General features: G+C 50.3%; 2 protein-coding genes across 2 annotated transcripts; both read right to left on the bottom strand.

Moving 5' to 3' along the window:
- Positions 1–5,106: 5,106 nt before the first annotated feature.
- LOC135999890 (olfactory receptor 6E1-like) lies at positions 5,107–6,054 on the bottom strand. The gene has a single exon (XM_065653463.1). The coding sequence runs from the start codon at positions 6,052–6,054 to the stop codon at positions 5,107–5,109; it is 948 nt and encodes a 315-aa protein (XP_065509535.1).
- A 4,517-nt stretch (positions 6,055–10,571) lies between these two features.
- On the bottom strand, positions 10,572–11,504 carry LOC135999851 (olfactory receptor 14J1-like). The gene has a single exon (XM_065653424.1). It carries the CDS (start codon positions 11,502–11,504, stop codon positions 10,572–10,574), a length of 933 nt encoding a protein of 310 aa, XP_065509496.1.
- Positions 11,505–22,877: the final 11,373 nt, after the last annotated feature.

The raw sequence follows: 22,877 nt of genomic DNA, 5'->3' as shown, positions 1-22,877 counted from the left end.
TTGCAAAAAGGTCGAGGACTGGGACGGCCATGCTGGTGACTCCCTGTGTTCAGGGATGGCCCAGTACTGAGCGCTGGGCCCATGTGGCCACTTTCCTGGATCAATTGGCTCTGCCACAGGCACGGCCTGAGATTGATGACAGGGCAGTGGTTACCCCGCAGGCAACTGAAACGGCTCTGCATGTGTTGCCATGGAAAGCAGCATTGGATTCTTCTCACGAGTTAGCCAGCAGATGGGTATGGTAATTATTTACCCATCTTAGAGCTCCTGACCCTGAAGTTCTCGCATTACAACGTATCAATGGTTGTGTGCAGGAGTTTTACCACCGTATGTTGAACCTGTCAAATCAGTGTCATCCCTCAGAACCTGGTGTGCAATGCAAAAATGTATTAATTGGATGTGGCAGATGGGGATGGCTCATGCATTGCTTTTACGATCCAATCTGGACAGTGTAGCAGTAACAAGTGTCAAAATGCAGTTTTTGAGAGGAGCGCCTGCCTCACTAAAACCCTTCACTACAGCAGCAGTGACAAATGCTATGGGTAATGTAGGAGTTCTAATAAATTCCTTGGGGGACATTTGGGCTCTAATTTTGGGACCCTCTGTTTGGGTGGTAAATAAAGGCAAGGCAGCAAAACCAAAAGGAATTACAGCATGGGTTATGAGGACACAAATGTAGAATGATCTTGTACAAGCTGGTGTCCCATGGTCAGAAATAGATGGGATCAGAACATCAGAAATGTTTTGCCGACAGCAAAATTAATGCTTATGCAAAAAAGCCGAGCACCCCTCGCCCCATCACCAGCACTGTGCCCACTCCCACCTGCCAGATCAATACAAGACCAGTTTGCCTTTACCTGGCAACAAAAGCAATATACTTTCCAAGTATTGCCTCAGGGATACACAGAATCATAGAATGTCCTGATTTGGAAAGGACCCACAGGATCATCGAGTCCAACTCCTGTCCCTGCCCAGGATAACCCCACAGTTCACACCGTGTGTCTGAGGACATTGTCCAGTCTCTTCTTGAACACTGTCAGGTTGGGGCCGTGACACCTCCCTGGGGAGCCTGTTCCAGTGTCCAGCACCCTCTGGGTGAAGAACCTTTTCCGCATGTCCAACTGACCCTCCCCTGGCACATCCTCCTGACATTCCCTTGGGTTCTGTCATGACATCCCCAGCTCTTCAAGCAATCTTGGATGAATCCCATCAGGCCTCATTGACCTGTAGGGATCCAGCTGGAGTAGCAGATCCAGTACAAGTTCCGGATCGTTTGGGAGTTTATTGCTCTTGCAGATGTGGTTTTCCAGCCCAGGGTTATGGGGTCCACAAGCACATCATCAGTGTTGAAGACCAAGGTGAAGAAAGCATTAAACATCTCAGCTTTGTCTATGTCCCTGTTAATAAGGTGACCATGCTCATCAAGTAATGGGCCCAAGTTATTTGTAGTTTGCTTTTTGCCATTAATATATTTTTAAAAGCTTTTTTAATTACCCTTCACACTATTGAACAGCTTCAATTCTAATTGAGCTTTGGCAGCATGAATTTCCTCCCTACAATAGCGAGCAGCATCTCTGTAGTCCCCCCACATTGCCTGACAAACACAGCCCCTCCATTTGCCACCAAATGATAGTAGCCAATGTTGCGCTCTGGTCAGGTACCATTTCTGTTTGCCATTATATTGCTGATCATGGCAGTGTCACAATAAGAAACTGAAGCAGCTGTCAAATCACTGAAATTTCATTTGCATGACCAAGGCTGGGCAACTAATCCAATGAAAACACAGGGCCCTAGTACTACTGTACTATTTTTAGGAATAGTTTGGCATGGACAGCTCAGAGAAATACCAAAGAGTCCAGCAGTTTTCTGTACCAGCCACAGTAAAACAATCGCATGCCTTTGGGGGATTTTTAGGGCATTGCAAAACTTTTATCCCTACATCTTCTGTGGAGGTGGATTCCCCTTGTGAAGGGTTAATAGAAAAGCACAACAAAGTTGATACATTTAAGTCACAAAACACTAGGGAAGTAAATAATATGTCCTCTGCCAAGCTGCATGCTGAAGATGTAAATGTGCATATAGCTTGTGGACATCAATCAGCTTATACTGCATGTGCAGGGAACATGGTTCACAATCAAACCCCTTTGCTATTATAGTCTTGTAAAACATGCATACATCTTTGTGCTGCTTGTACTCAGGTACATTTAAGGGCATTATGTAGGCCATGGGGAAGGATAAAACAGGGTCAGTGGGCCTTGCATACCTGTCAGGTTGATTATATTGGCCTCCTACCCCCATCTAGGGGGTGGCAATATGTACACACTGCTGTGGGTACAGTGTCAGGACTAACTACAGGGGAAATGGAATTTTCACACCAATGGAACCAGTGGGACTGCAGCCTATTGATGCAGATGTAAAAAATCATATAACTCCAGAGAATGCTGTGCAGTTCTTTACCCTGATTTCTCCTCTTATGTTACATCCTTCGCTAATATCACATTCTCAAGTTCTCGTATTTCAGTTATCTTCAGTGAACACCTGTGTTTTATCTAGAGGTGACAGCATTGGAACAATGTTATTGGTGTCACAGACCCAATGTCTAACCGAAGTCCAATCTGAAAAAGTGCAGGCCATGACTTTCCAGCCTGTGTGGGCAACTACCCCACACCAGGTTGTTAAACCCAGAGTGATACCAGCTGAAGGAGCAGGAGCAACAGCGTATGTATTACTGGAAGGTGACAACACTCCTGTTGGTTAACTGAGATTTGTCCTGGTAAACTTAGATTTGTTCAGCCTCTACAGTATCAAAATCATTTGCCTTTAATATTTAGGAGAAATTAACAGCTGCAGATCTCTTAATAATGTGTTTCATTGGCATGACAACCGTGGTAGCTGTATTACAGAATTCTGCTCTGCTAAGGGATTTTGACATTAATTTTCTTATTGTTGCTTTCTCTGAGTAGGTAGTGGCTGCAAATGCTGCTTTGATTTTGAAGGCATGTGTTGCTTCAACATAGATGATGAACTAGCCAGCATGGAAGGCAACATTTCACATCTTCGGGACTAATGCATTAAGTAGCGAGATCTGAACAGGCTGGAGAGTTGGGCAGGGAAAAATTTAATGAAATGTAACAAGGGCAAGTGTAGAGTCTGGGCAGGAACAACCCCAGGTTCCAGTATAAGTTGGGGAATGACCTGTTGGAGAGCAGTGTAGGGGAAAGGGACCTGGGGGTCCTGGTGGAAAGCAGGATGACCACGAGCCAGCACTGGGCCCTTGTGGCCAGGAAGACCAATGGTGCCTGGGGTGGATTAGAATGGGGGTGGTCAGTAGGTCCACAGAGGTTCTCCTGCCCCTCTACCCTGCCCTGGTGAGACCTCATCTGGAATATTGTGTCCAGTTCTGGGCCCTTCAGTTCCAGAAGGACAGGGAACTGCTGGAGAGAGTCCAGCGCAGAGCCATGAAGATGATTAAGGGAGTGGAGCATCTCCTGTGTGAGGAAATGCTGAGGGAGCTGAGTCTTTTTAGCTTGGAGAAGAGGAGACTCAGAGGTGACCTCATAAATGATTATCAATATGTAGAGGGTGAGTGTCATGAGGATGGAGCCAGGCTTTTCTCGGTGACAATCAATGATAGGACATGGGGCAATGGGTGCAAACTGGAACACAGGAGGTTCCACCTAAATATGAGAAGAAACTTCTTCTCAGTGAGGGTGACAGAACGCTGGAACAGGCTGCCCAGGGAGGTTGTGGAGCCTCCTTCTTTGGACACATTCAAAACCCACCTGGACACTTTCCTGTGTAAACTCATCTAGCTGTTCCTGCTCCGGCAGGGGGATTGGACTGGATGAGCTTTTGAGGTTCCTTCCAATCCATGACATTCTGTGATTCTGTGAAGTGAAGCCATCTACTGATAATGCCTGGCTGAATTACTCATTTAATTCCCCGGCAAGATGAATGGGACACCTGAATCAAAGCAGTATCATAGAGATATGTTTTTCGCTTTTTCTATATGTGTTTATTTTGTGTCCCTGTAAATTGCTCTGTGCTACACCTCACAAGCCCAAATGAACAACTCTGGCTTTGCTGTCCCCAGCAGGAGCTGTCTCTTGAGTGAGGGCGTGGAATGTGCGGGAATAATGCAAGAATGGGAAGGATGAGAATTGTATAATACGCTCAAGCGACTGCAGCTGTGATGTAGAAAAACACAAAAATCACAAGTAGAACCTCTGTGTTTAGACAACAGGCCTGTGAAAAGAGTCATAAAGGCACCTTATCGTACATGCTTGGGATTCCTGCAGGCAAAGATCAAAGCAGTGTGGTAAACTGCGCCTGCGTGAATCCCTATATGAAATTGGCAAGCTGGTTGATCTTCTACCAGGGCTGAATCCTGCAATGCCCGCATCTCTGGTTGTGTGACCTTTGCCCAGGAGCTTAAGTCCTGTTTCAGGGATCTCCTGGTAGCGAGGTAACAAAAATAAATTCGCTCTTTGCAATTGCATGTGTGGCCTCTGGTTGTTCTTGTGACCCGCCTGCGTTGGCTCACACAGACAGGACAGACTGCAATGGTTGGGGTCCTTCCCCAAACTTCCCATGATAAGTCCTGTGCAATCCAAAAACGTTCTTCCCCTGCATCGAATAATGTGTTCTACACCCCCAGGCAACAATTCTCCTAGTCCAAGTGATGATCCAGAGAGCTGCTCTCAGTGACTCTTCTTGATGGGTTTCACACCTGGACGACGAGGCTGATGGCTCTCCCAGGGTGGCCCTGGGACAAGATGTTCATTCCCCAGAGCCTGTAATCTGGGTTCCCACTTCCCACTGAGACTCTGTGCTCTTCTTGGTTTTGGAGATGGGCTCTTGATGAGCTGGTGGCTCTCCAGTGATGGGCCTGAGAGCAGCTGGGGCAGGGTATTAACTGAGTTACTTCTCCTGCCATTGTTAGTGCCTTCTTTGTGTGTGCAGATGAGCTTCTAACCATTTAACACAATCCAACAAGAACGCGTATTTCCTGAGGCATCTGTGTCTGGAGGTTACATACATATGCATTGGTATTATCTAACATACGATAGCAGATCACCGGTAGTGCTGTCCAGAAATGCCGCGTGATTAGGGGAAAAGCTGTGTTGTTATATGGGCAATGGCTTCATTCAGGGCCAGTATCACAGTCTTGTTTCTGAGACTGTAGATGAATGGATTTAAGAATGGGTACAGGACGGTGTTCAGCAATGCTACAATGCTGTTAGTCTCCAAGGAAACATATTCTGAAGGACATGCATAGAGCACAATACAGCTCCCATATACAATGGCCAAAGTGGTGAGATGGGAAGAACATGTGGTAAAAGCTTTTTTCCTCCCAGAGGCTGCTGGAAGATGTAGAATACAGAAAAGGATGCACATGTAAAATGCCAGAGTTAAACATAAGGAACCCAGAATGACAAAGGATAAGAAAACAGAGTCTATTTTCCAGAGCAGGCTGGTGTCAGAGCAGGACAGTTTGAATAAGGGGGAGTTGTCACAGAAAAAGTGGTGGATCTTATTTGAGCCACAGAAAGTCAGCTGGGAGAGGATGACCAGGCGGTAACTGAAGAGTGTGAAGCCTGTGACCCAAGCAGCAACAACCAGGTGGATGCAGAGCTGAGGCTTCATGATGGCAGCATAACGCAAAGGTTGGCAGATGGCAACATAGCGGTCAAAGGACATGACAACAAGTAGAACAAACTCTGTACAGCCCAGGGCAAAATAGAAATAGGATTGGGCAAAGCAGCTGCTTAGTGAGATTGTTCTCCTACCAGAACCCAGGATCACAACCAATTTGATGCTTGTGGAGGATGTAAACCAGATTTCCAGGAAGGCCAGATTGCCAATGAAAAAGTACATGGGGGTTTGTAGGCGGTGATCTGCATACACGAGGAAAATGATGGTAGCGTTCCCCATCACTGTTGTCAGGTATATGAGCAGAAAGAACAGAGAGAGTAAGAGCTGTAGTCTTTGATCAAGCCCTGAGAAACCCTCTAGGATGAACTCAGTAACTGCAGTTCCATTTTCTGGTCCCATGTTGAATTTCGGTTCGCCATGCCAAGACAGGAACATGTCAAAACCCAAGTGTGATAATTCCACAGTCTGGGTGAAAGGCTCTCCAAAACCTTCTCTGCTTCCTTCCTTTCTTCCAGTCTTCCTACAGCACACAGAGTACTTCAACCATTTCTCATACTCTGATTTTTCTATATCAAATGTCAGTCGGAGTTCTCAGAGAATTTGTTGTCTTCTTTCAACCTTTTTCAAACACTCATAAAGAATTCTTTCTTCATAACAGGGGCTTTTAAAGTCTCTTAGCTATTTATCCCATTCCTGGCAAATTCCAAATTCACGCAGACCTGTTCCAAACATCTGTCACACCTATGTGGCGAAGTCATCTCTTCTATTGCACAAACGCTAAACTATCAAATCAAATCAAATCAAATCAAGTCAAATCAAATGCAGGTTGAAATATTTTCTTTCTACTTTTCAGTACTTGCCTTTTTTGACTAGGAATCCCTAAGTAACTACCGATTTCAGAATAAGAAGTATCAAGCATCTCTTTCGTAGTCCCCTGCTTTCTTCCACAGCTTTGTGCTCTCTGTTTCTTCAGGAAAGGGGAGGGGAGGCTGGAATAGGGACCAAGTATAACTCATCTTCTTTAGTACTCTAAGTAATGACTGAAATTTGTTATGGTTCCACACAGTCTCGTCTGACATCCATCTGCACTGAAATGTAGTTGCTTCCAAACAGTTGCTCATTTCTATTACCATCAAATGTCCTGACCCTTTTAATTTCTCTTTTTTTTTTTGTTTCCTCTAATTAAAAGAGTCCCCCTGTGCCTGTTTACATCCAGATCTCTAAGGAAAGCACAAAGTAATTCCTGCAAAGAAGCTGTAACAATCAGGTGCAAACTTCAGTGTAGAATCAGATGTAAAGAAATGTGATGTAACTCCCTGGGGGCCAATGAGCAGAACAGGGCATTTGGGGAGCTGATTATAGATTTCCTGCTAACAATTTGAGTATAGAAACATTATTCACTGGAACTGCTCTGTTTATGTTGGCACTTTTCATGTTTCCTCATCTGCCTTTTTTTTTTTCTTCTTCTTTTCTTCCCTCCCTCCACCAATTCTGTCTTCCAAAACCTCTCCAAGGAAAAGAATGATAGAGTAAGTCAGGTTTGAAGTGAGCCCTGAGCACCACCTTGTCTCATTCTCCTGCTCAGGGCAGGGTGAACCAGATGAGGTTGTTCAAGGCCTCTGCCCAGCTTTGCACCATCCACAAAGGAGCTGAAGTTTCACTCCATCACATCATACAGGGGGAGAATAAAGACATTCAACGGTGTTGGCCCAAGTGCTGGTCACTGAGGGATTCCACTGGTAACTGGTTCTGTGGGGCACTTTGTACCACTGGGGACATTTGGGCTTCCTCATCCAGCCACCTTCCCACCCAGCATCCACTTCTTTAGCCCAGAGAGCACCAATCGCATTATAAGGACATCACGGGACACCATGTCTGAGGCTTTGCAAAATTCCATGTCCACAACATGCCTTTCTTTCCCTGCCCACTTGGGTTCAGCAATCCCTTCCTTGTTTTCCAAGTGCCTGGACAAGGCTGCCTGGGGATTTGTCCCATCCCCTTCCCAAGGACGGAGGTAGGCTGCCCTTCTTGAAGACAGATTTGACAACTGCCTTTTCCAAGGACCTCAGAACCTCCCTGATTGCTCTGGCACGTTTGAGACCACAATCCAGAATCACGGGTAAGTATGACATAGCAGGCAGACATGAAATTAATCTGTGTGGGACAGTGGGTTTTTTTCTGGAGTCACACACAGAAATGTCAGGGTTTTGTCAGGCGTCCACATCTGAGCTGGACTTGTGGACTCCTTATGCACCCAGGGATGTTCAGAAACAGAGTCTGTCCCTTTTACACACAGAGGCAGGAGTCACAGTGTCTCTCTGGCCTCCTGTTGCCACTCCCAAGGGACGGGAGGCACCTCAGCCCTGTGGTGTGTCACCCTGCTCTGCACTCATCTGAGATGTCCCACGTCATGAGGAACGGACACGGGGACATTGGTTAAAGGAAGCACATCCCAGTAATGCATTTAGACAGTTTCCATGGGATGTGACTCCCAATGTGAAATGACCTCAAGACCCTGCCTGTCCCACAGAATCATCGAATGTCCTGAGTTGGAATGACCCACGGGATCAATCAGTCCAACTCCTGTCCCTGCACAGGACACCCCACAGTTCACACCATGTGTCTGAGGACGTTGTCCCGTCTCTTCTTGAACACTGTCAGGTTGGGGCCGTGACACCTCCCTGGGGAGCCTGTTCCAGTGTCCAGCACTCTCTGGGTGAAGAACCTTTTCCTCATGTCCAACTGACCCTCCCCTGGCACCTCTTCCTGCCATTCCCTTGGGTTCTGTCACTGGTCACAGAGAGAAGAGCTCAGCCCTGCCCCTCCTGCTCCCCTGCTGAAGCTGCAGCTGCCATGAGCTCTGCCCTCAGTCTCATCTTCTCCAGGCTGAACAAACCCAGGGACTATACCCGCTCCTCATATGGCTTCCTCTCCAAACCCTTCCCCAACTTCGTAGCCTCTTCTGGACACTCTCCAGTAGCTTTATCTCCTTTTGATCCTGTGTCCCCAGCCCTGCACACAGTGAATGCTCCAGGTGAGGCCGCCCCAGCGCAGAGCAGAGCGGGACAATCCCCTCCCTGCCCGGCTGGCCGTGCTGTGCTGGATGCACCAGGACACGGGTCCCTCTTGGCTGCCAGGGACACTGGTGGCTCATGTTCGACTTGCTGTTGATCAGAACCCCCAGATCCCTCACCGCAGAGCTGCTCTCCAGCATCTCATCCCCCAGTCTGTATGTACAGCCAGGGTTGCTGTGTCCCAGGTGCAGAATCCGGCACTTATTCTTATTGAACTTCATGTAGTTGGTGATTGCCCAGTTCTCCAATTTATCCAGATTCCTCTGCAGGGCCTCTCTGCCCTCAATTGCCAACAGCTCCTCCCAATTTCATGTCATCAGCAAACTTGCCAAGCAATCCCTCAAGTTCTGTGTCCAGGTCATTTATAAAGACATTGAAGAGTGCTGGCCCTAAGATGGGCCTCTCTAGAACCCGCTAGTGACTGGTCGCCAGCCTGACATGACCCCATTTACTAGAACCCCTTGAGCCCAGCCCGTCAGTCAATTGCTCACCCACTGCACTGTGTGTTTACCCAGCTGTGTGCTGGACATCTTGTCCAGGAGGATCCTGGGAGAGACACTATCAAAGGCTTTACTGACATCCAAAAAGATCACATCGACAGGCATCCCTTGGTCAGCTACGTGGGTAACTTTATCCTAGAATGAAATTAAGTCTGTCAGGCAAGACTTTCCCCTCATGAACCCGCGCTGGCTGGGACCAATGACTGGTGTTGTTCAGATGTTTTTCATCTGAATGAGTTACCCGGAGTTACCCCCGTGTCTGTGTCTTTCTGGCCAGGAGTCTGTCCTGAGAAGGGCATCCAGCCTCTGCCACTCTCTGGAGAGACAAGCCTTGTGTCCATGGCACCGAGAACACAAAGGGTGACTTGTGCAAGACCACCCTTCATCTGAACCACTTAGGTATGTACTTGTGGATGGGGTATTACGCCTTATAGCGTAAACGCCCATGTAATTGGCACTGCCCAGAATGGCTACTGCAGACGCAGACTGCTGTGCTGCAGAGCTTTATATTGAGGCAAATTAAGTGAGGAGCACTGAGGCCAATTCTGTTTCATGTCTTTATCAATGATCTGGACGAAGGGATCAAGTGCATCTTCAGTAAGTTTGCAGAGAACACCAAGTTGGCTGGGAGTGTTGATCTGCTGAAGCGTGGGAAGGCCATACAGAGGGATCTGAACTGGCTGCATCGTTGGGCTGAGGCCAGTTGTTTGAGGTTTTACCAGGCAGAGTGCCAGGTCCTGCACTTGGGTCACAACAACCCCACGAACGCTCCAGGCTCTGGGAAGAGCGGCTGGAAAGCTGCCCCATGGAAAAGGACCTGGATCTGTTGGTCAACAGTGGCTGAAAATGAGCCAGCGTGTGCCCAGGTGGCCAAAAAGGCCAATGATATCCTGGCTTGTATCAGGAATGCCTGGCAGCAGGACTGTGAGAAAGCTGCCAAAACACTCAGGCCTTACACCAACACAAAGCATCAGAGACAGTGGAAGTCGAAAGAGGGCATGGCTGGAAGACTAAGCACTGCTTATCCCTGAATGTTCTGCTGTCTCTCTGTTTCCTTCCACCGACCCACACATACAGGAACTGTCCATGCAGCTCCGAAACGGCATTGGAGGAAGGACCCAAGGAAAAAAATATAATTGCTCCAGGTACATTTCCTTTGTTGAAACACACGGGAAGCACGGCTCCTCATTTACACAGACAGTCATAAAAGAAGACAGTGAAATCGAAAGGGGATGGCAATATTATTAATAAATAAAAAGCAACCACCAATAAGAAAAAAAAATAAAAAAGGGAAGTCTGAGCCTGCAATGATACAACTGTTAAGCAGAAGGTGATGGGCAGTTCATTGCTTCAGGAAACATCCAGTCATCAATGTCCACAGGGCATTCTTGAGCTCCTGGTTCCTCATGCTGTAGATGAGAGGATTCACAGCTGGAGGAACTACTGAGTACAGAACAGAAACTATCACACCCAGGGATGGGGAGGAAATGGAGGGGGGCTTCAGGTAGGCAAACATGCCAGTGATGATAAACAGGGACACGATGGCCAGGTGAGGGAGACAGGTGGAAAAGGCTTTGTGGCGTCCCTGCTCAGAGGGCATCCTCAGCACGGCCCTGAAGATCTGCACATAGGACAGCACAATGAACACAAAACACACAAAGAATAAAAAGGCACTAAAACCAAGAATTCCATCTTTCCTGAGGTAGGAGCATGAGCAGGAGAGCTTGAGGATCTGGGGTACTTCACAGAAGAACTGGTCCACGACATTGCCCTTGCAGAGTGGCAGTGAAAATGTACTGACCGTGTGCAGCAGAGCACTGAGAAACCCAGTGGCCCAGGCAGCTGCTGCCATGTGGACACAAGCTCTGCTGCCCAGGAGGGTCCCGTAGTGCAGGGGTTTGCAGATGGCAACGTAGCGGTCGTAGGACATGACTGTGAGAAGAGAATATTCTGCTGTAGCACAGAAAAGAAAAAAAAAGAGCTGGGCAGCACAACCTGTATATGAAATGGCCCTGGTGTCCCAGAGGGAATTGGCCATGGATTTGGGAACAGCGGTGGAGATGGAGCCCAGGTCGAGGAGGGCGAGGTTGAGCAGGAAGAAGTACATGGGGGTGTGGAGGTGCTGGTCACAGGCTATGGTGGTGATGATGAGGCCGTTGCCCAGGAGGGTAGCCAGGTAGATGCCCAGGAAGAGCCAGAAGTGCAAGAGCTGCAGCTCCCATGTGTCTGAGAACGACAGGAGGAGGAACTGGGTGATGGAGCTGCTGTTGGACATTGGCTGGCTTTGGGCATGGACACTGTCAGAGGAGGGAATGACAGCAACACGTTAGGGGAGACTTCTCTGAGCAAAATCAAAGCCATTTCTCACACACCCTCCCCTGCTCCACACCCCTTGTCCTTTTCCAGACCTTCCTTCAGCTCCGTGGCTGAGCCCTGGGTGGTGCTGGCTGGAGGTGCCGTGAGGAGCAGGGCCTGTGCCCGCTGGCTGCCCAAGAGTCAGCCCTGCTCTGCAGCAGGGGGTCATGGAACGGGGGGCAGGGGCCAGTCCTGGGGTTCAAAGTTGTCATCTGAAACTGCTGATGATGAAGAAGATCCTGTCAGCATCTGCACTATCACCAAGAATGAAACAGGATGGTAAAATGAAATTTGAAATGTTTGGTTATATAAAGCTTCACAGAATCACAGAATGTTTGGGATTGGAATGGACCTCGAAAGATCATCTAGTCCAATCCTGCAACTCCCCTGGAGAGTATTCTTGGGTGTCATAAGCCCTCAGCATTTCTCTTCCACTCAGGGAGAACAGAGCGAGTCCTGCAAGGCAGGAGAATGCCTGTGGGTCAGTGCAGAGTGAGGGCAGCTGATCTGTCCCTCTGTCTTGCTCCAGCTGCCCTGGGCTGGCACCTTGCTGAGATGGAGGCTGATCACACTGCCATGTTACCCTGAAAAGCCCCCAGGTACTGCTGATAGCAGAGGTTTGCAGGTTGGAAAAAAGGACAGGTCAGCCTAAGGCTGATGGGTTCAGCAGATGTGATGCTGCTGCTGTCCATGGGCAGAGGAGTGGCTGAAGGGATGTTCTGAGGCTTCTGGCACATGTGCTGATCACTCAGAGTTGCAGTTCAGGAGTCTCAGAGACTTGTTAAAACTTGAGAACTCCTTTTGCATTTATTCTTTTCTACACCCCTCTCCCTCCCCCAAGTCTTGGAATAGGAAACGCAAAGCACAGACTCAGGAAAGCTCCTTCTCTTTATAGTAATACCTGTATAGATCTTCTCCTTGAAATGTCCAATTGGAAGTAGTCTGAAGTGAGCTGGAGCTGTGAGCAGCCCTGACCCACAGAGAACGCAGCAGCAGAAGGACCCTGCCCTGCCGCGGTTCGCTCCTTCCCTCCACAGCTTCTCCCCTCAGTGTTGCTGGGATCCCCCTGGGCAGGCTGAGTGCTGACCCTGGCAGGTGGCAGAGTCCCTGCCCCGGCACAGCCCTGGGGTGCAGGGACCCTGCTCTGCAGGACAGCCCTGGGCACCCCTGCCTGCACATTTGCATTTACACCCCACAGCCATCCTTGGGAGAACGCAGCATTCATGTCTTGTCATTCTGACAGTGCAGAAGGCAATCCCTGCTCTGCAGCACATCCTTCTCCTCTGATCAGACAATCTCTGAGAGTTGTACTTACATCTCTTGCAGGCTCTGCGATGTAAGAGATTTCTGAGATCCTACCAAGATTTGCAGATGCAATGCCCTGCAGCCACAGGCTTAATATCTGAGAAGATTTTTCTCCAAGTGAGCTCTCATCTGTCCTCCCACTCCAGACTGTGTTTCCCCTCTCTGTGCCTGGCTCCTGTCCCCTCGGTGCTGCAGGCAGAGCCCTCAGCCCTGCTGCGCTTTGCAGAGGAGCTGCTCCTGGGCAGAGCTGTCTCTCTGCAGCGCTGCCGCTTGCCATGAGCTCCCTCTGTCCCAGGAGCTCAGCCCAGCTCAGCAGCACAGGAGCAGCCCATGATGTCCCTTTCTCTGGCCCCTCTGGTCTCTCTTGTGCTGTTCCTGGAGCTCTAGGGGCACATTCTTGGAAACGAAATGAAGTAATCAGTAATGTTGATTTTCTCTCTTCTGCAGAGACACCTCTTTCCAGCATTGTGTTCTTTGCATTAAAATATAAACTGGTATGAGAATCATCTTTTCTTGTCCCATCGTTGGACAGGACACAAGGAATGTTACAGCAAAGGACCTAATTTCTCCAAGCTGGGTGAGGAATATCTTCAGTTGAAGGAATTTAGGCATTTTATTCTGGTTTTATACTCCTAGGTCTAGAGAGACATCTAGCAACCTTTGGCCATGTCATGTCTGTGCTCTGAAGCAAAGCCTTTGCACACATGGGCTCTTGGATACTTGGTACCAGGTTTCTTTGGGGCAGGTCAGAGCTGGGCTGGTGCCACAGCTGGGGTGGTTCAGCCCAGATGGGAGGCAATGTCCTCAGCCAGGGACCTGACTGGCTGAGCTGGAGCTGTCAGTGTTGCAGACAGAGCTGTGACACGGATGGAATAAACTGCCAAGGCAGGGTGGCAGAAATTAGTTCATCTGGTCTTCAAGGACAGCAGCCTCCAAGCACAGCAACAGTCCAGATCAAAACTCGGTCTAGACCTGTAAGGCATTTCAAGGGCCCCATAACGAGCTGTTACTACTGCAGGAACAGTTAAAGGAGAAACAAAGACACGGTGTGGCCATTGATTAAATTAATAAGAGAAAGAGGTGAGAATTCCTGTGTCCTCTTCTCCTGCCTCTTCACCAGCAAGTTCTCTCAGGCATTTGTGACTGGAGGCAGGAATCTGGACGAGAACAACCAGCAGTGGATGGAGATCAGTTCAGGGGTCACTGGAACTACCACAATCCTTTCCTGTCTATGGGACAGGAGGGGCAGCATCCCAGGAGCTGAGACAGCAGGACCATGTCACAGGGAGGCCACTCTCAACCTTCTTGGAAAGCTCATGGAGACTGGGGGGACTCCCTGACCACTGGCATCTCTCACACATTGTGTGCACTTTTCAAAAATGGCCAATGGGTGAGCAGGGGAACTGTGAAATGTGCTATTGTGATTCGTGTCACTGTGAGAGTGTATCAGGGGACAGAAATAAGTATTAGTGTACTAACATTTCGAAAATGCGCCAACAAGAAGTTAAGATAAGTGCACTGAGATAGCCAAATAAGGCATGCAGCAAGGACATTGGATATTGCGGTTAGGTAGCACTAAGGACTTATGTAAAGAAAAGGATATTGCGGTTAGGTAGCGCTAACGACTTGCTTAAAGAAAACCCACTTTACGCATGCACCGAATAAAGGGTAAAGAAAAGGACACTAAAGGAGAGGAGACGCCTTCCTCCCGCCGACCACCAGGAGGGGAGAGACCACCACCTAAACCTCTGAGACATGCGCAGAAACCCCAACGCCACATTAATCTGGAGAATCAAAACTAGGAGGATACTTCTTGGAAAACGGAACTTAAGAAAGTGTAAAAAACAAGGGAAAAAGAAAGCGGTGTGCGTGTTGGTGGGGCGGTGGCTCCCCGCACATCCAGCGCTGTTTGCTTGCCTTTTATTACCTAGCCTTTTGCTTTGATATCTGTTAATGAAATGACTGATTCTGATTGAAACTCAACCAGCCTCAAGTCCTGTTTATCACAGAACTAAGGGCTGTGCCCCAGAACATGGCCACTGGGACCCCATTTCTGGGTGTCTGGAAGAGAAGGTGACGGGGTTTACCCAGGGCAGGTTGTGTCTGTCCATCCTCTTTGCTTTCTGTGAAGAAAGGACAGGGTTGCAGGACGTGGGGAGAGCAGTGGTGGTCTGTTACCTGGCAGTCAGCAAGGCATTCAGCATCATCCCCCACAATGTTCTCGTGTCCAAGGTAGGATATTATGGTCTGTGTCAGTGTGTAAGTAGAGGGATAAAAACAATCTGGATGGTTGGGCTTGGAAAGGTTCTACAGAAAGAGAGAAACTTCCCAATCATGAGGACAGTCAAGCACTGGAAGCTGTTTCCCAGGAGTGCACATTCACTCTACCCCAAAAATTGCCCAAGATGTGTTTGGATAAAGCCCTGAGTAATCTGCTCTGACCCTGCTTTTGAGTGCCCAGAGCCTCCTTCTTGGGGCCCAAATCCTCATGTTCGGGGTCCCAACGTGTCTTTTATCACCCACGGCCTCTGATCAGGGCCCACAGTTTCATGTTTGGGTGGAGCTCGTTGCCTGGCAACAACCAACCGGAAGTCTCTGGGGAGTCAGGGGACCCAGGACAGCCAATGGCATTTGAGGAGGTGGGGCAAGTCATGTGATTGATATGTAACCAGCCAATCAGGCTTTGAGGCCTGCAGGAAAGGTGGCGAGAGCTGACCGAGCTGGGCAACGTTCAGGGGCGGGCCATGCTGGCTGCACCAATCACAGCTGGTGGGAGTGCAGCACATGGATGATTGACAAGTGGTCTGACCCATCACTTGGTAGGGGGGGAAACGAGAAATCCCAGCCGGCCAATCACAGGAAACATTACCTCAGGGCAGGGCGGGCACTGTGGGGGGAGTGACCCCTAAGGCAGCCAATCAGATCCAGGATCACCTCAGGGGAGGAGACTGACAGCCCTCCCGCCCAATGGCGGCGCAGCCCAGGCTGAGGAGGCGGCGGCTCTGCGGGCGGCCAGGCTGAGCTTTGCCGTGGCGCCCGTGGAGCTGCCCCAAGGCTGAGCAGCCCCCGGCCCAGCCCTGGGGCCCTTTTTCCTGCAACTGGGGCCCTGGGGATGTTGTTGCTGCATCTGGCTCAGGTGTGCGTGGGCTGCTCTGGCCTTGTTCTCCTGGGCGGGGGGAAATGGTACCGAAAAGTCGGCAAAAAGGTTCTTTAACACGGTTTGGAAAGTAGTAAAAGCAGCACTTTTGTTACAGCGCCGGACACTCAGAAGATTGCTGCTCTGATCGAGCGTGTGTGTGATTCTCACTTCTTGGTATTTCTTACATACACCTATTGCATATTCATTTGTTTCTCCTGCTTAGTTAATTCATCAAACATAAATTATTTCCATAACCCCGCCATAACTTTGCTGAAGTCCGTCCTTGGTACTCGAGAGTCTTCATCAGGGTCTCTGGTGTCCCCGGTTTCTCCCCAGCTGCTGCCCCCCCGGTGTCGGCTTCTTGACCTGATTGCTTGATTGTGCATTTTTCCCTCTGCTGTCTTTTTGTCCTTTTTTTTCTTTCCTTTCTGTTCTGTTCCCGGTCCCATCTTTTCTCACCGTATCCCCCTGTCCAGCTGCTGCCCCTTCTTTCCTCTCTCTCTTGCTCTGTTTTTCCTCTCTCCATCTCTCTGTCCCACTGCCCACCACAGTTGTTTATTCCTTCAGTGCTGTCCCGCCCCCTGTTCCTTTGCCCTTTCTCTGTCACTCCATCCCAGTCCCGGTGTATTTTTAATTTGTTTTTTCATCTCAGTCCTGAACCATTACCACTTTTTTCTTCTTCCACCCCTTTGTCCTGCTCCCTGCCCCTGTCTTTTCTCTCCTTCCCTTTGTTCTGCTGCCCATCTCATTTTCCCTTCCTGCTCCAGCTCTCTGTCCTGCTCCCTGCCCCTCTCATTCCCTCTCTGTTTCTCTGCCCTTCTCCCTGTCTGTCCCCCGCTCTGTTTTGCTGTCCTGCTCCCTCTGTAGTTTTTCCACTCTCTCTGTCACTCTCTGCTGCTCCCTGTCACTTTCATTTCTCACTCCCTCTCTGTCCTGCAGCCCAAAGCTGCTTTTTGGTCTCCATCTCTGCCCTGCTGCCCAGCCCAGGCCTTTTTACCTCTATCTGTGCCCTGCTGCCTGTCTCTTCTTTTTGTCTTTCCCATCGTGCTGCCTCCCTGGACCTTTTTTCTCTGTCTGTGTTGCCCTGTCCTGCTCCCTGTCTTTCTGTTTCTCTGACCATCCTTGTCCTGCTCCCTTTCCTTCTCTGTCTCCCTGTCCCATGTCCCTCTTCATCTCTTTTTTTCTCTTCTGTCTTTCTCCCTGTTCCTGCTGATTGTTTCTCCATGTATATCCTGTTCCCTGCCCCTTTTATCCTCTCACTGTCCCTCTGTCCTGCTGCCTGTCCCCACCTTTTCTGTCTTTATTCTTGCCCCGCTGCCTGTCCCATTGCTTCTGGCAATCGACCCCTGTCCAGCTGGCTCTGCCTTTTATTTTTTGTCTCTTCCTCTTTGCTGCTTCTCAGCCCTCCTTTCCTCTTCCTCCAGCTCACTGTGGGTTTTCTCCCTTTGTCAGTCTCTTCATCCCCATCTTACCTTTGCTTTCTTTCTCAGTCCCTTTGTTCTGCTCTCTCTCCTTCCTTTTCTCCATCTGTACATCCCCCTCCCTGTCCCTGTCTTTCTCTACACAACTTTCCTTCTTCTCCTTCCCATCCCCTTGTCCCTCTGTCCTGCTCCTCCACCCTCCTCTTTCTTCCTCCCTGTCTCATTGTGGCTCCTCGTCCCTATTTCTCTTGATCTCTCCATGTCTCCAGCCTTTTCCCTGTGTGTTTCTTTCTCTCTGGGCTCCTCTGTCTTCTCTCTTGTCTGATTTGTCTCTTTCTAGTCCTCTGTCCTTCTCCCCAGCAGCTTCAACTGAATGACCAGGCGTCGCTGTGCTCTGGTATTTGCTGAGCACTGCCCTGGGGAAGATCTGTGTCTGTAGGGCTGGGGATCATTTAGGAGCTGGTCTCCTCCTTCAGACGGCAGAGCCGGGTGTGGTTGTGGCAGAGGTTGTTCTCAGCTGCTGCTCTGTGCAGCTTGGGGAAAGAGCCGGCTGGGGACCTTCTTTTGAAGGAAGGTTTCTTGTTCTGCACTCACTGCTCCTCGGGACCCTGCACAGGAGCCCTGTTGGGGTCTGCAGGGACTGGTGGGACCTGCTGTGATTCCTTGTGAATGTGAACCGAACTTGTCCTGGTGTCCTCTAATGAAACCAGACTGACTGTGGATATTTTTCTTACCAGCTCCAGTGTCAACCTGTGTGCTTGGCGCGAAACAACAAGAGACCTTGTGCTGTTTTCCAGATGTCAGTGGCTGCAAATCAGCTGAGAACATCATTGCCTTAGGTAACGGGGCAGGTGGTCTGTGATCAGGGCTGTGGACTTGCATGGCGCTGCTTTCATGAATGTTTTCTGGTCTTGCCACTTCAAAGCCCTTCCATTTCCTGGAAATTTTAAGATGGCATTTCTTATTCTGAGGTTCAGACTGGAGTTGGACTTAATGTTGAGTGGCTGATATAATGGGCTCCATAAAATAAGAACAAGAATCTTGCTTTTTTGTGGTGTTTTTTTTTTTTCTTACACCATCTGAACTTCAGTAAGCAAGAGGAAGAGTGGTTGACAGAGTCTGTTTTCTGAGAGTAACATGTTCCTGTACCTTTCCAGTCTTTCTATGGCAAAGGATTTCTGCCCTTGCAGAGAGGACTGCAAAACCCGCTGCTGTCAGGTTGGACTTTGCCTCCAAACGTGGCGCAGCCTCTTCCACTGTGACATCACCCACTGCCGCTGATGTCACAAAGCAGCATCAGCGCTGAGGTCGGCACAGCAGAGTATAAAAGCAGGGGTCTCCCTGAGCCCTTGTCACTCTCGATCTTGAGGGAACTGAGATCGCAGAGCTTTTGGTTCACTCGTGAGCGAGTCAGATGCTTGTTACCTGCACCTCAGCAGGTACCAAGAGACAGACGGAAAAGGCTGAAGATCTGAACGGGTATGTTAAAAAATCTTCCTCCCCTTTGCCCAGGTGTGTTTTCAACCTCATCAGCTGGGGTGGGTGGAGGGTGGACAGGAGAGGAACACGAGGGCAGCCTGAGAGCTCGCTCTGGAGCTGGTGGAAGGCAGCAGCCGCCTTTCAGCCTCTTCATGACCACAGGGGCAAGGCCCAGAAAGCCTTTGATCTCTGCAGAATGAGGGACAGGTCTATTTTGGATCACATGGAGGGAGTCCCAAGCAGTGGCCCCGATAGAGCCTGCCGTAGGGGCACAGGCTGAACCTTCTCTTGAGAGGGTGGAAAAGAGGATCAGCACAAGTGCCCATCGGGTGGTGGGCAGGAGAAACAGCATTCGTCATGTGCCTTCCATTTCCAAAGAATACCTGTCCAGCCCAACAAACGGGAAGTGTGGCCACAGCTCTTGTTGCAACTCCTGCTCTTAGTCCAGAGTCAATCTTGAGCCCTTTGTCCCTAACAAAACAATCGCTGCCATGACAATTCCCCCACTGGTGCAGCTGGTGACAACCCCAGCAGTGACTCGAGCTGCTGCAGGACCAAGCCAACGCACACGCCAGGAACGCCAGGCTCAAGGGCTGCAGTCCCTGCTGCTGCTCTCCAGTCTGCTGCTGATCCGCACGGGAACCGCCAGCTTCACCAGCCTTTTCCTCCTTGTTGCTCTGCAGGAAGATGAAGGCAGTAAAGGCAACAATCCTGGTGCTGCTTCTGGGCCTGTTCTCTCTCGGTGAGTCTCTGCAGAGCTCCGACCTGAGGACGGTGCTTTAGGATGTGCTTGGGGCTCCATCATGCCCTGGTCTGCTTCCCCCGCTGTGACCAGAGGAGCTCAGCTGAGAGCAGAAAGTCCCCGACAGAGCTGTGCCAGTCCCTGCTACAGCGAGACGGGTGTGGGGGTGAGGAAGGGGTGACTTGCCTTCCCCAGGAGGGCTAAGCCAGTTCTCTTCAGCCGAGGGAGAGGCTGTGGCTGAGCTCTCCTGCCCCAGGGGGATGAAAATCTTCTGCAGGACGAGGAGCACAGTCCAGGGCAGGGAACGCCCATCTCTTGCGGAGCCCGTACGCCATGATGGCCACTGTCAAAGACAATAAGGGGAGAGACAACAATGGCGCTAGGGAGAGACACAGAAAGGGGAGAGGGCAGCCCGAGGCACAACCCAGCCTTAGACCAAGTTCTAAGCTCTGGTATGTGTCTGACAGGTGTTTTCCATGTGGGATGACTCGGCGCCTTATCGCTCTGGAGCACTGCAGCGGAATTAGGAGACCTGATCGAAACCCAATCCCTGCCAGACCAGCTCAGAAAGCTCCAGGAACAGCTTTATAGTCTGCGCTGGAGCGCAAAGGATGTGGCTGAGCGGGCTCTCCATGAAGGCGTGAAGCAGGGAAGGCTCCCAGGCTTTACCGGACGGGTAAGGGCACAAGGCAGAAGGATCTCCTCAGGGGTTTTATCCTCCCTCCGGCACGTATCCTACTCCATTCCCTGTCACAGCCAACAGGCTGGTGCTGCTGGAGCAATTGCTGTCATGGCCACGCTTCCTTGTCTGTCCGTGCTGCCTGGCCTGGGGCCTCTCCACAGGAAAAGTCCCTTCCCGCAGCTCCAGCATTCAGAGCACTGGAGTGAGCAGCCCCCCCTTTCTGATCCCGTCAAGCACAGCAGAGCAAACCTGGGAGGCTTCCAGGCAATTTGGGTGTTCCTTCCATCTGATATGGGCCTTGTCTCCATGCACCTTGGTTGGCCTTGCAGGGGAGCTGCTTGCCCCATTCCTTTTCCTTCCAACAGGCGCTCTCCTTTGTGTTCCTTCCCAGGCGGTTCAGGAGATCATCAATGAAGCCCTGGAGAAGTTGGAGGAAATGCAGGTCCCAATGCCTGATTACGCCCTGAAATCAGCAGGTACCGTGACACTGTACAAACAAACCATTGGAAGATGCCCAGGGGTAGGAGAGAAGGGGCGAGAAGTCAAGGGTCACCTTGTGCCCTAACAAGTGCCCCCACTGACAGAGCCTGTAATGGGCCAGACCCCATGGGAAGCACAGAAAGCCTGGTTCACGTTCTTGTCTTTTTGCACAGCCCCAGGACTCCCTGCTGTGTGTTCTAGAGGGGTCATTCCAGTAAGAAAGAGAGGAACCCACTGTAGGACATGGATGCCAACTGAGAAGCTTTTTCAAGTCAACAGTGCAATATTGCTCCCAACACTGCCTGATGATTCTGCTCATGTTTGAATTTCCAGGGGCTGCTGTCATTCATTCAAGGACTTCTCCATCCCTCCGGAATGACAAAGCCAAAGTCTTCCTGTACTCCATGCCGGTGATGGATTATATGAGGTCCCCTGAGCTTGTTCTTGAGGTAGGAGCACCAAGAAGCAGTAAAACAGAGGTCAGGAGGATGAACCACACACGCTGCTCTGGAGTTGCCTTTCCCCCCGTCTTTGCTCCTCGAAGCTTCTTCTCCTGCCTCCTTCTCGCATGGACCTGCTCTCCTCCTGTGTCTCCCTGCTGAGTATTTCCTGTCCCAGAGTGCCCCAGGTTCTCGGTGGGAGCTTCTACCAGGCCAGGCTGCTCCTGCAGTCTGTGTCTGCCCAGTTGCTGTGCAAACTGTCAGCACGGCACAGAAGGAGAAGGGCAGAGGTGCCTGCAGAGCTCTGGGAGAGGGCCAGGGCAACCTTCTCCATGTCAATGTAGTTTCTTCTTCTTTGTTCAGCCAGAAAATCATCCTGGAAGCTGCTGGCCCTTCCCAGGAAGTCAAGGACAGGTCTTCATCAAGCTGTCTGTGCCAGTGATTCCCAGAGCAGTCACCATGGACCATGTGTCGGGGACAGCGTTCCATGGAGAAAGTGTCTCCGGAGCTCCAAAGGACTTTGCTGTCTACGTAAGTGATTTCTCTGGAGTGGGGGGAAGGGGCTTGCACAGCATTTCTAAGCAGGGGGTGAAGGTGGTTCTGAGAGTGGAGTGGCCTGAAGGTTCCTCCTGGCTCTCATAAGAAACAGGCTCGTTGGAGTCGCTCCCTTCCCATTGTATTCCTCTTTTATTCAATGGACCACTCGAAAGGAAGCTTCTGGGGCAAGAGGCTACTCCAGGAGCCACAGGGAAAAGGAGCTGGACAGTGCATGGTCCTAGAGCTTGTTGGCTTCCAATGCCAGTGGCCTTTGTGATCCTCAGGTTACCTCCCTCTCACTGGGAGCGTCTGCTCCTTTTCTGACCGGCAGCTTGGACTCATGAGTAGGCAAGTGTGGCGTGCTGCCCACCTGCAGCTTCTCATCTTTTCCTTGTGCTCATGGTCCTTGGACTACGTAGCTGAAATAAGCCTGTACTTCACCGACTGAAGTTCAGTCTTGCCATGGTGCACCAGACGCTCTTGTTTTCTCCACCCCTGTCCTTCTGTAGGGCTTCAAGGAAGAACACGACGAGCAGGGAACACTCCTGGGACAGTTCACCTTCCTGGCACCACTGAATCCCAGTCAGACCTTCCAGCTGAAGGTATGGGGACAAAGAGGGGGAGAACTGTAGGAGAGGAGGAGAAATGCGGCTGGATGGGGAGAGGCTTCCCTGCCAAAGGGCTACAGGCAGCCCTGTCCTTGAACGTGTGCCACGCTGGCCTTTCTTCTGATTTAACTTCCTGGTGGCACATGGCTGGACTGCCGCTCTTCTTCTCTTTCATTTTGGGTTTAAACTTCAGCACTTAGAAGCGCCACAGTTGAAACTAGAATCAGCTTGACTGTCTGGACCCCAAGTGCACACAAGAGGCCACATCCCGTAGGATGCACGACTGCTGCTCTGCCAGTTAAAGACCAGAAATACTGGGCTTCCTGAGGATTCTGTTGGTGCTGGCAGTGAGCAGTGACAGGGAGGCCATTCTGTTTCCTTGGCTTTCTAGAGAAGGCAATGAGCTGTTTTCCTGACACCACCACTGGGTCTTCTGACTGTGGAAGCCTGTGCCCCAAAG

Source organism: Caloenas nicobarica, chromosome 30 (assembly GCF_036013445.1).
Source record: "Caloenas nicobarica isolate bCalNic1 chromosome 30, bCalNic1.hap1, whole genome shotgun sequence".
Taxonomy (NCBI): Eukaryota; Metazoa; Chordata; class Aves; order Columbiformes; family Columbidae; genus Caloenas; species Caloenas nicobarica.
The sequence above is the reverse complement of the archived record's forward strand: the minus strand, read 5'-3'. Positions and strand labels throughout refer to the sequence as shown.